This window comes from Ovis canadensis, chromosome 1 (assembly GCF_042477335.2).
Source record: "Ovis canadensis isolate MfBH-ARS-UI-01 breed Bighorn chromosome 1, ARS-UI_OviCan_v2, whole genome shotgun sequence".
Lineage (NCBI taxonomy): Eukaryota > Metazoa > Chordata > Mammalia > Artiodactyla > Bovidae > Ovis > Ovis canadensis.
Window position 1 is genome coordinate 118,994,862 of NC_091245.1, and position 16,868 is coordinate 119,011,729.

The 16,868-nt window shown below is 45.2% G+C and overlaps 1 protein-coding gene across 2 annotated transcripts in view; it reads left to right on the plus strand.

The window, feature by feature from the left end:
* Positions 1-16,868, plus strand: part of UCK2 (uridine-cytidine kinase 2) — a 73,957-nt gene that overhangs the window by 44,237 nt on the left and 12,852 nt on the right. Inside the window, exons 1-3 of one of the 2 annotated variants that reach the window (XM_069547713.1) lie at positions 6,354-6,446; positions 12,750-12,909; positions 13,708-13,804. In XM_069547713.1, coding sequence (XP_069403814.1) covers positions 6,381-6,446; positions 12,750-12,909; positions 13,708-13,804 — 323 coding nt within the window. In that variant the 5' untranslated portion in view covers positions 6,354-6,380. Of the gene's footprint in view, positions 1-6,353; positions 6,447-12,749; positions 12,910-13,707; positions 13,805-16,868 lie in introns of those variants that run through there. The other variant, XM_069547724.1, reaches the window with a different exon arrangement.

The following is a 16,868-nucleotide window of genomic DNA, read 5'->3' on the forward strand; positions in this document are numbered from 1 at the left end:
GCTCCTGGGCTCTGGAACATGGGCTCAGTGGTTGTGGCTCAGTGGGCACAGCACGTGGGCGCTGTGATTATGGCTCCTGGGCTCTGGAACACGGGATCAGTGGTTGTGGCTCCTGGGCTCTGGAACACGGGATCAGTGGTTGTGGCTCCTGGGCTCTGGAACACGGGATCAGTGGTTGTGGTGCGTGGGCTTAGCTGGTCTATGGAGTCTTCCTGGACCGGGGATCTAACCTGTGTCCCCTGCCTTGGCCGGCAGATTCTTCTCCACTGCACCACCAGGGCAGTCCCCAGAGATGGTTGTTAGTGAAAGAAAACCAGGAATCCCAAGTTAGCAGAGGTAATGCTTTTCTGTGTATGGGAAGATGCAAGAACCTGGGCTCACTGAAGCCGTTCCTCTGATATGTCCCTCAGTTGTCCTGTTTTCACGTCTTCAGTTTCCTCGGGACTCGCTGTAGGCAGTGGCAGCAGTCTGATGACTGCTGGACGGCAGGTATTTTTTCCTTCCTGAGCTCCCTCGGGTCACAGGCTCACCATCTGTGGCTGTAATTGCTGGGGACTGTAACATTCTTTGCTTACTGGTATGGCAGGAAATATCCCGTTTCTCACAGATATATACGTATGGCCATACAGAGTGCTTGTTTTAGAAAAAGTTGAGCACAATTAAAATCCTTATCAGTGGAAGACTAGCTGCAATTCCTTCTTACAGTGGAATGTATGTACTTGTAAAGGAAGTGGCCTTACATGCACTGGGAAAATCTTCAAAATATATGAGTAAATGAAGGTACACACAGCATTGCATTATACTGTTTTGTTTTTTTTTTTTTTTGAGGAATTGTACACATGTTTTTATGTGACGTGACCACCTATCAAAGGATCTATATGAAAACTGAAAACAGTGGCTACAAGGAAGTCAAAGGTGGCTAGATATGGGGTGGGAAAAAGGCAAATTCACATTCTGCTGTCATACCTTTTAGATCTTGTACTATGTACCATAGATATTGCCTCTTAAAAACCTAACTGCCTTGAAAAGGGTAATAGAAATAAGTAAGTACAAAAAAAAAAAAAAAACACACACACCAAGATTAAAAATCTAAAAGCAAAGAATATATAACCCAGAATTTCGGCTCAGATTTTGTTTTTTATTTTTTAAAACTTTTAATTTTATATTGAAGTATAGCCAGTTAATAATGTTGTGATAGTTTCAGGTACTTAGTGATACATATACATGTATCCATTCTCCTCCAAACTCCCCTCCCATCCAGGCTGCCACATAACATTGAGCTGAGTCCCCTGTGCTATACAGTAGGTCCTTGTTGGTTATCCATTTAACATATTTTTATAAATATATATAAATGAAAGTTTAAGGAGATTTAGAGACAAGAATAATTTTTATTGAGCATGTATGTTCTGTTAGCCACTGCTGTGTATACTAACTTGATAACCTCTAGAGCTCACTTATGGAATGGCTGTCACTGTATACCACAAGGATAGTTACCGGTCTTGAGAGGTCGCGTTTTCTGAACATAACTGATGTGGCACAGTCAGAAATCAAGCCTGATTCAAAATATCCATTTTCTACCTTTTTAAAACTTCGTGGTTAATGGGTAGTTTTTGTCCATCTTGGCCTTTTTTTTTTTTTTTTTTTTAATCTGTCTGCTCAGAAGCCAGAAGCTTAGGGTGTTTCTCTCAAGATACAAAACGGTACTTTTTGTATATCTTCAGCCTAGTAATTACTACTCATTTTGAAGACCCTGAAGCACATTGCAAGATCCAAAAGCAAATTCTTAGTTACCAAGGAAACAGTAGATTTAGCCTGTTAGTCAGTATGGCTTCTTTTAAGAAACCTTTGAAAGTTGACTGAGCCTGTTGAGCACATATGATAATTATTAACCAGGATATTTGATGAGTGGACACTCCTATATGCCACCTAGTAATAGTTTATAGTTAGAACAAACATAAAATACCAGGGAAAACCCCGCAGAAAAGATTGTAGAGTGAAATGATACATGTCCTTACGGCCTATATCCTCTGTGGGCGGAAAAAATTATGTCCAGGAATATACATAAATAGAAGTTAAAAACATGCTCATATTCTGTGATTTTAAAGAAGAGAGAAATTGAACCCAGTCATTGAAAAATGTCAAATGTATTAGTTTCCTAGGGCTGCAGTAACAAATCATCACAAAGTCGGTGGTTTAAAACAATGGGAATTTATCCTTTTGTATTTCTGGAGGCCAGAAGTCCAAAATGTAGATGTTAGAGCCTTGGGTCTTCTGCAGGAGTCTCTGGCACATGCTTCTCTCCTAGCTCTGGCGGAGTTCCCCAGTCTCTAGCTTCTCTCCTCTCTCCAGTCTCTAGCTTCATCTTCATCTGGCACCCCCTCACGCCTCTGTTTCTTTTCGCTCTGTTACAAGGACACTTGTCATTGGGTTTAGTGTTCCTCTGTTCCAAGGATGGCGTCATCTCGGGATCATCAGTCTCAGTTGCATTTGCAAAGAACTTTATTCCAAATAAGGTCACATTCTGAGATTCCAGGGGTTATGACATACTCATAGCTCTTGGGGGATCACAGTTCAACCCCTGGCAATAGTTGAATCACAAAAGATGGATGGTCATTGATTTTTTTTTTTTAATAAATAAACTTCTTGTGTGAGATAATTGTAGATTCATACGATAGTTTTAAAAAAATGAAACAGATCCCATGTACCCTTTGCTCAGTTTCCCCAGTGGTAGCTGGTATCTTGTAGTATCTTACAGGGCACTGACAGGGATAAAGTGAAAACACAGAATGTTTCATCACCACAGGATCCCTCCTTCATGTTGCTCGTTATTAGCCATCCCTGCCTTCTCCCACCACTGCCCTTCCGCCTCATCCCTTATCCCTGTCAACCAGTAACCTCTTCTCCATTTCCATAGTTTTGTCGTTGCGAGAATGTTAATGTAAATGGAAGCATACATTCTGTAGCCTTTTGAGACTGCCTTTTTCCGCCCTAGCAGAATTCTCTGGAGATTGCTTCGGGTAGATGTTCATTCCTTTTCATTATTCAGTGGTGCTGTGTGGTGTGGGTACACCAGTTTGTTTAAGCGTTCACCTACTGGAGAACATCTGGGTGATTTCCCATTTCTGGCTGTTAGGACTGAAGCTTCTGTGAACATATGTGTACGTGTCTTTGTGCGAACATGTTTTCATTTCTCTGGGATAAATGCCCAGGAAGGAGTACAATTGCGAGATCATATGGTAGATGTGTGTTTAGTCTTTAAAGAAAGTGTCAAATTGTTTTCCTGGGGAGGTGAGCCACTTACATTTCTTTTTTAAAATTATTTTTAATTTTTAAATTAATTAATTTATTATTTTTGGCTGCACTAGGTCTTCATTGCTCATGCCGGCGTTCCCTAGTTGCGGCAAGTAGGGGCTACTTTCTGGTTGTGGTGTTCAAGCTCCTCACTGTGGTGACTGCTCTCCTGGAGCACCGGCTCTAGAGCACAGGCTTTAGTAGCTGTGGCCCCAGGCTTAGTTGCCCTGCTACATGTGGAGTCTTCCTGGATCAGGGATCGAACCTGTGCCCCCTGCGTTGGCAGGTGGATTCTTAATCCCTGGACCACCAGGGAAGTCCCCTCACTATAGTCCTTTACAGAGTAACATGGTCTGTAACAATTCTTTTATTTATTTTCTTGCATTTGGATTTCAGAGGAGTTTGGGGGCCAAGGAGGTGGCTGATGAAGGATGAATCCGTCAAAATCTGGAAAGGACAACTTGAGGAAGTTGAATCTCCTAATAGAAGATTTGATCCCCTTTCTTCAGAGGCTGTGAGGGATGAATGGGAAGTTGGGTTTTCAAGGACAGTGAAAGAGCCTTTCCAAAAAGAAGGGGAAGTGGGTGCCTGGCACACACTTTCGGTTTCCTCCCCCTGCTGTGCTGCAGTTAGACACGGGTGCTGGAGGAAACTTAAAGAGAAAATGAAAAAAACAATCTTTTGAGAGCCAGATAGTCTAACTTCCGGTTTTCCACAATTTGGATAAGGACTGCTGGAAAGGAAAAGTTAACTCAAATATACTTGGTACAACAAAGCACTCTTGTGCTGTTAAGTCCTTGTTAAATGTTTACTCATGTGTGGGCTTCAGTTTGCAGAGATCCAGCCGGGGATCCCACTGGCACATTGTGCTTGCCTTTATCCGTTCACTTTTCTAAGAACAGAAGGGAGTCGGCTTTCTTTTTGTGCTTCTCTCCAGAAGGACTTCAAGTCTTGGGCCATAATTTTTGCAACAGGCATATTATCCTTGCTTTGTAAGCCAAACTGTACCAAGTGGGTGGGTTTTGGTACACTTTGTCCAAGGGTGTGCTCGTTTTTCCCTTGAACAGGGGGTTCGGTTGTCTGGGTTTTACCCTCTTAGCTTACCTCCTGCCCCTCAAGTAAAAGGGGAAGGAAAGAGATCCAGTTTCACGTGTATCCACAAGGCAGTGGGAGCTGACCCTCCAGCACTCCTCCTCTTGGCTTCTACCTTTTGCAGAGGGCTTCATGAGGAGCAAATTCATCAAAGCCAGCAATCAGCCTAGATGCATTCAAATTTGGGGTGGAGGGGAGAGTGGAGGTGGTGTCTTTTGTGTATGTCCTGTGGGGAATACAAAGAAGTGTCCACAGGTTTTATATTCAGGCTCAGAATCAGCACAGGAGGTTGAAGTCAGTCACAGTTTCGTACTGAATGAGTGTAGGCCAGTGGTGAGGCCCACATCACTGCTTGAGCAGAGGCCCTGTCTCTTGCCTGCTGTTTCACCCGTGTTGGATGGTAGGTTAATACCTGCCACCAGGCTGTGGATTAAAGTGGAGCTTGGCTTCGCATGAGGACCATGGGCAGCAGTCCCCCTCCTGTTTTTTTTTCCTGTTGAAAAATAGGGAAATATATAGAATAACGTGCATAAGAAGAACGTGCACCTCATAAAATTGCAGATTAAATAGCGTAGTAAATGTAAAATCCTTAGAACAGCCCCTGGCATTTGTATGTTCACTGTTGTTCGTCATCCCTCAGTTGATTCTGAACCAGTTTAGTTTCACGAGTAAGTACTCTTTGAAGGAGTTTCTCTGTCGGGGTTCATGACTCCAAAGAGAACAGAGCCAACTATGTAATTTTACAGACCTAGAAATGAATTATTTTAAATGTCTTTGCTAGGAGTAGAGCTTGGATTCAGAGTTCATTGAAAAATCCTGGGAATATGTCAGTGACTGTTGATCAACCAGAGTTTTTCTCAGGTGGGAAAACACCTGGGATTTTCTAGGCTGGACTACCTTTTTAGTACGAACATGAATCAGGAATTAAAAATGAGAGTTTATATCGTGGGAAGTTTTGTATTTAGTACCATTTATAATCTGGTTTTCCCCCTCCCAGTCATGGCTTCCCCTGTGGAGAGCTTGGGCTGCAGCACAAGCAAGGTGCTGAAAGATGGAGATGATATTACTCTGACACATCAGGGTAAATACACAGAGAGAGGCTGGCAGGTGGCAGAAATGTACCCAGTGGACTGGGACAGTGGTTGAGGCAAATGTTCCCACCTCACCTTTTACAACAAAGAAATTATTTGGTTGAGGGGATGCTTGTGGCAAATGGCTGCTTGAGCTCCAGCCATCAAGTCTTCTTCTAGCCAACAGGAAGAAGAGAATCAAAAGGGGACTCTTATCCTTTAAGGAGATTCCAGAAGCTTCTGCCTCACACCTCTACTTGTCTAATTGGTCAGAACTTAGTACAATCACAAGCTATAAGCTGGGAAATGTGGTCATGTGCTCTGCTAAAACTGAGACTGAGATTTGGTTACACAACTAGTTATCTCTGTTTGAGTATGTTATGTACTACAGGATGGAATCAAGACTGATGGTAAGGATGAACAGGGTAAGCTATATATTTGAAACTCCAGACCTGAAGGGAAAAGAAAAAGATACTCTGCTGGATATCAGTTCAGACATTCCCTGTGTTCATTCATCTAACCACATTTGAGTGAGCCCACCAGGTGCCAAAGCCTGCCAAGCCCTGGAATAAAAGCTGAGTCACAACGGGTTCCTGTGCTCCAGGAGCTCTTAGTTATTGTTATATAGCAACTTAGTGAGTTTCTGGTTCAGATCTTAGCTGTTTGTGTTTGTGTGTGGTGGTGATAACTGTATGGGAGCTAGCAGAACCAACTTAGCAGTGCATGGGTTCTGGGGTCATCCATGGCCCCACGGTTGGTTGGCCTTACAGATATTCCCCGGGAAGCATTGAGTGGCGCCTCCCTATTGCTTCCGCATAGATGGTTTGACCAGGAATTGAGTCAGCAGGTTTGAGCTTTGTTCTGTCTCAGGGCAGATTACTGGGGCTTTGGTTTTCTCATACTTGTGAATTAGAGCTTCTGAGCTGCATGGAGAGGAACCCCTGCCTTCAAAGGAGTGATGTAATGTCTGGGGGCATGCTGGACACCATACAGGTTAGTTGTGTGTTTCTTAGTGATAGTGACAGGGAAAGCTTCTGTCAAGATATATTGAGGTAACTTGCACGCAGTCCCTGAGTGTAGGAGTTAGATAGGGTCTTCTTGCACTCTTGGCTGCTGGATGGCGCCGTCAGGGCAGGCACTGACTGATATCCACAACCCATCCTGAAGGGCTGGGAGGGAGAGATGCCACAGGTGCCTCACCGGTGGCTGGCTGGCCGTCTTAAGCTCCAGGCCCTGTCATTGCTAGATTTTCCTCCACCTGAGCTCTCTTTTGATGAAGCCGCTTACTCTGAGCAGCACAGACAGCTTGATGGCATCCCGCACTCTCCTGTAAGGTGGCCTTGAGAAATGCCTGCGCCGTCTCCTGAGGACATACCAGCCTGAAGCCCTCTGCAGTGCGGACCTGAGTTGCTCTGAGCTGACCAGCTGGGGCTTCTTCCAGGTTGTGTGGTGGGGTGGTTGGTGCTTCCTCAGCTCTGTTTTCCTCACTGGGCAGTACTGGGGTGGGCAAGGGGATCTTAAGGAAGATCTTGGAAGACACACACAGACACACTAGAAATGTCACACTAAGATGGTGTCTAGGCTGTCTGAGCCCTTTCTTCTGAGAATCAATTAAGGAAATCGCTGTACTGCTTGGAGCAAAATGGGAACCAGTGAGGACATCCGCCCTGTTGGAAACCACTAGCTGGAAGGGTCCATTGGTTCGCTGGTGACTGAGCTCTCCTGGGGCTTCCCGAGTGAGAGGGGTCTCTGGGAAGAGAGACTGCCACACTGGTCAGCACATCTGAGCACTGGCCTAATGATGAAGTCCAGGGTTGTCATGTTCTAGAAACTACAGCACAGGAAGGAATCTGAAAGGCATTGTGAGTGGTTGGTTCTCCATCACCGTAGCTGTTTGTGAGACTTAATCCTATAGACTTTTCTTCAAAGAATTTTCTAGGCCCCCCAACATTACTGGCTGGATTCTTTGAACACAATCCTTAAGACTAAATACTTTGAACATGTGTATGTGTGCTTTTTAGCTTCTTTTTGATATACAGATCACTTGACTGCCTTGAATTACGTGAAATTCTGTGGAAGTTGACTTTAATGATACAGTGTGACAGAACAGTATTATATTTCTAAGTAGTCCCCTCCGTGTTCCCTGGAAGTGGAGTAAATGTATATAGAATATTGGGGGTGATGCCAAAGCTGCTTCAGTTCTAGAATAGTGAAAAGAATTGTGCCTTTGCAGTTAGAAGATCTGCAGTTAGGCTTGAGATTCAGCTCCATGACCCTTGAGCAAGTTGTTTTGCTTAACTGAAATCTCTAAGCTTCAGTTTCCTCATTAAGGTGGAAAAAAAGATAAAACTATATCTTTTTTAATAGAATTAAGTGAGATGATATCTTCAAAATGGCACAGTAGTGAAGAAATTGTAAATTGTCTTCACTGATTCTTCCATTTAATCTTTTTTCTTTTTCTAAAAGTAACCCCATATTGATCTTAATTTTGTATTCAGACAGCAACCCTAAGCTGACTTGTTACTGTGTCCCTGCAAAACTGGCCCTCCCTCCCCCTTAAAATACTTAAAATAGTGTGCTAAAAGTGGCAGGGACAGAATCTGTTCAGGATACATTGCATTCTGTGTAACTGAGTTTCCTCCCACCGCCAGTTTGCTGGTGAGGTTTAGCTGGAAGGAGAGTAAGTGGCTCCAGAGTGGGGCTCCTTGGGTGAGAGTCCTGGCTCCCCTGCCATTGGCCTTGGGCTGTGCCTCTTCATCTCGGTCTGCACTGAGTGGGTATAATAATAACGGCCAGCATACAAAGTTGTGATGGGAAATGGAATGATTTAAAAATATTGAGCCCAGTGTGGGCTTCCCTGATGGCTCAGTGGTAAAGAATCCGCCTGCCAGTGCAGGAGGCGCAAGAGACTTGGGTTCCATCCCCGGGTTGGGAAGATCCCCTGGAGGAGGAAATGGCAACCCACTCTTGCCTGGGAAATCCCATGGACAGGGAAGCCTGGCAGGCTACGTCCATGGGGTCACAGAGATTCCAACACAACCGAGCACTCACCACACACTAGCACATGGGAAGAAGCTGCCTCTAAAGGCACATTCTTCTTATATCAATTATTATTTTTAATTGTGATGAAACATACATATTAGGTTGGTACAAATGTAATTGCAGTTTTGGAAGTGAATTTTAAATCATTATAACTAGGCTCAAACACATCGTTATGAATGAAAATAGGAACCATTATAATCAACACATATTTGCCAACAAGAAATAAGTTTGTTTATTCCTGTTGCGTGAAAATGGAGAAATGTGCATTAAAATGATGTATAACATAACCACATTTAAGAATGTATTCCAATATCAAACAGCAAAGTTCAGCAATGCAAAACTACATTTACTTTTGCACCAATCTAATAGCATAAAATTTACTGTCTTAAAAATCATATTTAAGCATATAGTTCAGTAGTGTTAAATATATTTGCTTTGAGCCCCAATCTCCAGAACTGTTTCATCATGTAATAAATTATATCCATTATGCAACTCCCCCAAGCCCCTGGCAGTCTCCATTCTACTTTCTATGAATTTGACTACTCTAGATACCTCATGTAAGTGGCATCATATGGTACTTGTGTTTTTGTAACTATAGTTATTAATAAGTCTTAGCTCACCACCGGATAAGGCAATGGCACCCCACTCCAGTACTCCTGCCTAGACAATCCCATGGACTGAGGAGCCTGGAAGGTTGCAGTGCATGGGGTCCCTGAGGGTCAGACATGATTGAGCGACTTCACTTTCTCTTTTCACTTTCATGCATTGGAGAAGGACATGGCAATCCACGCCAGTGTTCCTGTCTGGAGAATCCTGGGGACGGGGGAGCCTGGTGGGCTGCCGTCTCTGGGGTCGCACAGAGTCGGACACGACTGAAGCGACGCAGCAGCAGCAGCAGCAGCTCACCACAGCAGTTGTACTGTCTCCCATCTTTAGCATTTTACAAGCTCATGATTGCTTGCCTTCTTCTCAAGCCCGAGTCATTAATTTTTTTCCTGTCTCAAACCCTTTCCTAAGAGAAGAAGACACCTTGCAGCTCCATTTCATCCTTTTGAAGACAGCAGGATTGGAGAAAAGGGAAATTAAAAGTGAAAAAGACATAAAAGGAGGGACTCATTTACTCATTGCAGAAGTCCTCTGTTGCACTTCTTCCTTCTGACTGTGTAAAGATTCAGACCTAAGCGCCAGAGGACAGAATAATACAGTGACCTTCTCCCTGATTCAGCAGTTATCTAGATATTTTGGGCCCATTTTTAACAAAAGTTTCAGGGAGAACAAAATACTAGAAAAATGTAGATTAACTTAGAGGCTGGTGTTTCTTTGCTTGTTCATGCAGTGGTGATTATCTCCTGAATGATGAAGGGTTTCTAATGCCTTGGAACTTTCTTTCTCTCTCTTTTTTTTCGTACTTGAAAAACTAATTTCGTTTGTTTACTTATTTGTCTTTGGCTGTGCTGGGTCTCGTTGCTGCACAGACTTTTCTCTAGTTTTAGCAAGTGAGGCTGCTCTCCTATAGTGGAGTTGTGTGGCGACTCTTGCTCTGGAGCTCGGGCTGTAGGCGTGCAGGCTTCACTAGTTGCGGCATGTGGGCTCCAGAGTCGCAGCTCCCGGGCTCTAGAGCACAGGCTCAGGAGTTGTGGCGCAGGGACTCAGCTGCACGTGGGATCTTCCTGGACCAGGGGCGGAACCCTGTGCGTTTTGCATTGTCGGGTGGATTCTTTACCACCTTCTTCCAAGGAAGGAAGGAAGGAAGGAGACCCCATGGGAGCCCTGCCTGAAACTTCTGATTGCCTTCTTCTTCTTTTTTTGGAATATAGTTGATTTACAGTGTTGCGTTAGCTTCAGGCGTGCAGCAAAGTGATTCACTTACACTTCTGGTTTCCAGATTCTCTTCCTCTGTAGGTTTTGCAAGATACGGTAGTTTCCTGTGCTACACTGTAAATCCGTATTGTTTATCCACTTCATATACAGTGGTGTGTATATGTTAACCCAAACTCCAAATTTATCTCACTTCCTCCTGCTGACTTTCTTTTAAACATTTTTTATTCGTGAGTTTGCTTTTGGCTGTGCTGGGCCTTGGTTGCCGAGTGGGCTCTTCTCTAGTTGTGGCCAGCAGGGGCTGCTCACTGTGCTCACAGCCTTCTCATGGCAGTGGCTTCTCCTGTTGCAGGGTGTGGGCTTGAGGCCCGTGGGCTTCAGCAGTTGAGGCATATGAGCTCTAGAGCACAGGCTCAGCAGTTGTAGCGCTCAGGCTTAGTTGCTTTGAGGCATGTGGAGTCTCCCCAGATCAGGGATCAAACCTGTGTCTTCTGCGTTGGCAGGTGGATTCTTCACCATTGAGCTACCAGGAAAGCCCCAGTTCTTTGGACTTCTAGAAGGAATTCTATTTACTGGTGAAAACTGCAGGTATAAGCGTTCCCCACTCATAGCCTTATGGTACAAGAAGCAGATGGAAGCTAGGAAAAGGAAGTTATGGATCTATACAAGTATAAAAACTCAAAGTTTTTAACTGCATAGAATCTTTGGAAGTTACAGCTTTTTCATTTTTGAATCTAGTTTAAGTCATATGCAAGCTTTATATCCTCCTATGATTGTTTTTATGGCACATCTGTCGTTCCAAAAATCCTAAGTAGTTTAAGTGTTTTATTTGTGTATTAATATGCAAAAATGTCATAAAAGTAAAATAACTTTCTAATAACTAACTGTGGAGTCAAAATATTATTCTCCCGCAGATCCTTATAAAATGACAGTGTGTTTCACAACTTAAACAACAGGACAAGTTTCCTGGTTTTTCCCTGTTAAAATCAGTTGGTAAATAGTCTCAGTTGTAAGACTTCGAAGGGTGAGCCCAAGAATCCTCTCATTCTTTCACCTTTAAACTGTGCTTGTCATCAGGCCAGCCAGTTCCATAAGGGCACTTCCATTACCTCTTCTAGAGGTTCTGTGATATAGACATTCTTACTTTTCAGTTAATCTTTGTAGCAGGTGAGGAAGAAATCAGTTATTTGATAAATACAGTCCTTCACTATCTCATTTTTAAAAAGATCTTTATTGATGTGGACCATTTAAAAATTCTTTAAAAATTTTTTGTTTTATTTTTTTAAAAAATTTGGCTGCACTGAGTCTTTGCTGCTGTGTGTGGGCTTTCTCTGGCTGTGGTGAGCGGGGAGGCTTTGTTGCCGTTTGCACGGCTCAGTAGTTATGGCCTACAGGCTTAGCTGTTCCGCAGCACATGGCATCTTCCTGGACCAGGGATGGAACCTGGTAAGAGGCAGGCAGACCACTGGACCACCAAGGAAGCCCTAAAATTCTTTATTGAATTTTTTACAATGTTGCTCCTGTTTTATGGTGTTTTTTTTTTTTTTTTCCTGGCCACAAGGCAGATAGAATCTTAGCTCCCTGACCAAGGATCAAACACACACTCCCTGCGCTGGAAGGCAAAATCTTAACCACTGGACTGCCAGGGAAGTCCCGACTATCTCCTTCTTTTGAATGCACTTGTTTTTGTACTTTTCTAAGAGTGTACGTTCATTGGAGAGGAAAGAAGTCAGATAAGTGTATTACAAGTATGTAGGTTCAAGTTCACTGGGAGCTGATGTCCCTACTCCTAATTAGGATGCCCTACTGTTTCCAGTATTGGTGACGTTTATGTCTCCAGCTCCATAAGTGGAGGCATACATCTGTGAAAAGGTTGCCTGGTGTACTGTGCGGACCATGAGGTCCGTGGCTGTAGACCAGAGCAAAAGACTGAAGTAGGATGGAAGCCAAGGCCTTGGCCTCACTGCCAACCTGAGATTCCTTTGATATAAAGGGATGTGTAAGGGCTGAGATGTCTTGTAAATGCTCAGTCATTTCATGACCCAGCAGCCCTTTGGCCCATCAGCACATCATCACTCTGCCCTTTCCCTAATTTCTGCTTTTTTGTGTATCTATACTAGGGTAGAAGTAAAGGATAAAATAGCATCACCTTTTATTTGCGGCTTTGGGGAAGGCTTTATGAAATAAAAGTAGAGATTACTGCCCTAGTCCCTACGTCGTCACTGTGGATACTTCAGCATAGTAATTTGTGTTAAGGAATGGGGAAGGAAGCCCCTGAATTCCTTCTCAGCAGACGTATCCTTCCTTCCCCTACTGCATCATCCGTGGTGGTAGCCTTTGCATTCTTCTTTGCAAAGGCCCTTGCTCGGGACACACAGTCAGCTCGGTGGCTGGGCCTCACTCTGTGGTCTAAACTGCTCTCTTCTCTCCCTGCAGTCTTCCGTCTGTGCTAAGATCGTGCAGCTTCTGGGGCAGAACGAGGTGGACTATCGCCAGAAGCAGGTGGTCATCCTGAGCCAGGACAGCTTCTACCGTGCCCTCACTTCAGAGCAGAAGGCCAAAGCCCTGAAGGGCCAGTTCAACTTCGATCACCCAGGTGAGCTGGCTCATGGAAAGGGCCTGTGGAGGTGTTGATGGAAGAAGTGGCTTAACCTCTCTGAGTCTGTTTCCTAGCCATTGAATGGAGGGCTCTTAGGTACCTTGCAGGCTTGTTGTGGGCTTATAGGAAAGAAGGGCTTCCACAGAGGCTTCTGCAATGCTTGGCTCCTTAAATACTGATTGAATCTGTGTCTGAACAAGGGTGACTCTTGGAGAAACCCATGACTCAGGGCGGAACAAACACAGGCCAGAACAGCTGGTTCTCCTGCCTCCTCTGGTCTGCACAGCCTGTGGCCCCCGCCTCCTGCTACCACCTGGCACATGGGTGTACACGGCTTGTGTGTTAAACTCACCCAAAGGCAGAAAGGGAGATTGAGGTCCAGTGGTTTTTGCCCTGTCGGTCCCAGGTCAGCACACTGCCTCTTAAGCTGGTTTAGGGTTCTTTCAGTTGCAGGAGTCAAAACTGCCGTAGTGCCTGCTGCCCTCACCTAGTCGTGAGGTTATCTTTCATATGCTGGGTTTAGAGAGAGGTGAGAGATACAGGCCAGGGATGGGACATTAAGGCAAAAGAAAAGAACTCACTTCCAGTTCTCAGAACTCACACATTTTGGTTTGAAATGTAGAGAGTTTGCATCCTGCTTTGGGTTGAAATTAGAATTTTTTGGGGAGAGGGGATGCTTATCTAGGGTGTGACGCGTATATGGGTAGAACACAGGCTTAAAGGGATGCCTGTCCATCATTACAGGATAAATCATTTTACGGTTAGCAAACATCTTAACAGTTTGATTTCCTTCAGATGCCTTTGACAATGAACTCATCTTCAAGACACTCAAAGAAATCACGGAAGGGAAAACTGTCCAGATTCCCGTGTACGATTTTGTTTCCCATTCCCGGTAAGTGAGCTGTTCCGGGCTGGGGATTGCTGCCTGCTGCTCCTCAGAAGTGCCAGCCTCCTGTCCCCTCCCGCCGCCTGGTGCCCACAGCAGCCTGTTTGTGGTGGGGCAGTGACGTCAGGGTGTCCGCAGGTACACAGGTCAGGAATTCGTCTGAGTGCTTCCTGGAACAGTCCGATCATGATCATCCCGTTTTGTTACCCTGAAGGATGGATTTGTGAATTTGAGCTCAGGTGAGGGACTGCACATTCATCCTTATCCACATGCCCGAGATGTTGTTCCTAGAATAAAAAGCGAGGGGCCAGGGTGGAAGAAGAACGAGAAGAACAAGGAAGCTGTTACTTCTGCTCTCTGGTTCACTGTGGACTGGGCTCTGTGGAGAGCTCGGAGAGTCCTGAAGTCACCAGGACTAGACCCTCTAGGGAGCTTCTCAGGTCAGATTTGTCCTTCCATTTGTCAGTCTTCATGCTTGTTTGAAGCTGAAGCTCCAATAGTTTGGCCATATGATCCAAAGAGCTGACTCATTGGAAAAGACTGTCTGATGCTGGGAAAGATTGAGGGCAGGAGGAGACGGAGCGACAGGATGAGATGGTTGGATGGCCTCACCGACTCAATGGACATGGGTTTGAGCACACTGTGGGAGGCAATGAAGGACAGGGAAGCCTGGCGTGCCGCAGTCTGTGGGGCCGCCAAGATTTGGACACGACTGAGCATCTGAGCAACAGCAGTAGAGGAGTGGGTTGACTTCCATCACAGCCTCCTCCCCTCTGAGCGGTGAAAAGGGGCTTCTGGAGGATTTCCCTCCTGCTGGCCTAGAGCTCCTTCAGAGCTGCCTAGGGCTCTCTGCTCACTTCGGGGCCTCCCAGGCACATCTGACACTCCAAAGTGGTGTGTTAGGCCATGTGCAGCTGCTTCATATCCTGGGCTTAGTGATGGCTCAGTAAGTGTTTTTTCAGCTCTGGGCTGTGTTTGAGAGTTTCTCCCTCCCACTTTTCATTTTCTTTCCTAGTTCCTTTATCTTGTTCTCTCTTGAGTTGATTTTTTTTTTCTTAAATGGGAAATTAGATCTCATGCAACTGTTACTACCAAGTATTTCTATGATTAAAAACCTGATCTTATTTAATTAATTTATTTTTTAATCGAAGAATAATTGTTTTACAGAATTCTGTTGCTTTCTGTCATCAGTGTGAATCAACACGAATCAGCCATAGGTCCCCTCCCTCTTGAACCTCCCTCCCTATCCCACCCCTCTAGGTTGATACACAGCCCCTGTTTGAGTTCCCTGAGACATACAGCCAATTCCCGTTGGCTATCTGTTTTACATACAGTAACGTAAGTTTCCATATTACTCTCTCTCTACGTCTCGCCCTGTCCTCCCCTCTCCCCATGTCCATAAGTCTATTCTCTATGTCTGTTTCTCCATTTAAAAGCCCAATCTTTATCTCCCTGTGTGTTCCTTTAGGACACATCTCAGCTTTTAATGCAGTTTAGCTCACACATTCTGTGCTGCTCTCTGGAACTTTCTCAGAACTTGAGGTGTGGCAGAGGTTTGGTTGGAGGAGGACATTGTGATGGAAAGTCCAGCTGCTTTGGTTCTCACCTTCATACCTCTCTGGTATCTATGGAAGCACTTCCTATTATGAACCCGGTTCTATTGACATTCAAAGAACAAAATACCCCTCCTGTATCTGCCTCTACAGACTGTGCAGGAATAGAGGGATGTTTAGATAGAAATTGGAACTAACATAAGTAATGAGGGGCTGGGAGAGCGAAGATCTGGGAGGCTGCAGGTGAACAATCAGAGAAGTGAGTTCCCACTGATTGCAGACTAGGCCACTGGAAAAGAAACTGTGTTCATGGCAAGTCTGTGAATCTGCTGCATCTGGGCCCACAGCCTTTTTTTTCCTGGCTGTACCCGGTGTTAGTCACAGTATGTGGAATCTAGTTCCCTGACCAAGGATTCAGGGGTGGGGGGCATTCAGAGTGTGGAGTCTTAGCCCCTGGGCCCCCCAGGGAAGTCCCCACAGCCTCTATGTGGAGTGTCCACAGTTTCCTTGTCTAGCTGTTACGATCTCCTAAAAATTTTAGATTTTGTTTCACTTTCATCTTCTAAGTTTTCCTTTGGCAAAGTAGCTGGAACCACTTAGGGAAAGAGATTCTGGAAATTGTAGTTTCTACCCACTCCAGCGTTCTTGCCTGGAGAATCCCAGGGATGGAGGAGCCTGGTGGGCTGCCGTCTATGGGGTGGTTCAGAGTCGGACACGACTGAAGCAACTTAGCAGCAGCAGCAGCAGCCTTAGCAGAGATTGGTGGTGACGTCAGGTTGACAAGAGACAGTCAAGCCCACCTGGGGTGGGGCACTGCTACAGAATTAACCTGCAGCCTGACAGGTAAGGCACAGACCTGTGGAGGGATGTAAAGGAGGAAGGAGGCTGGAGTAGTCAAAGCAGGCACTCGTATAGGAAGTGATACTTAAGCTGCGCATTGAAAAGCATAAGAAGTTATTGGGAAAGGGATCTCCATGGTGATGGGTAGGGAGGCATTTCAGGGGCAAGCTTGGTGGGAGATTGCAGTGGGTTGGGTATGGAGGGAAGGGGGTCGGTATGTGGGGAGAGTGGCAGGAGGTGGAGGAGGCTGGGAGGTAGATAGGCCTCAGATCAGGAAGGGCACAGACCTCAGAGCCAGGGCACAAACGTGTTGGCAGTAGGGAGCCAAAGACGGCTATTATGTAGTAGTGGGGAAAGAGGATGCACAGTGCTGGTTATGAAGCCCTTGGAGTGGCCCAGGTGGGGACAAGGGCCCGATGGAAGGGAGTGGAGTGAGGGCAGCTGGGAGGAGTCTGGGCCTGACCAGCGTAGTCAGGTGCAGGAGGTGAAGATGAGTATCTTCTTGGCATGAGCTCCATCAAGGTCATGTATTAACAAAAAACCCCACAGAGTTGCACATCCAGACGTGTTTTACTTTTTTCTCCTAATTCTGCTCTCATATATTTTATTTTAAAATCCTGTTCTTTAGTGGCCCAGAGTCCAACTCTTCTGTGAGGCTTTGTGACCAGCTAAGACCT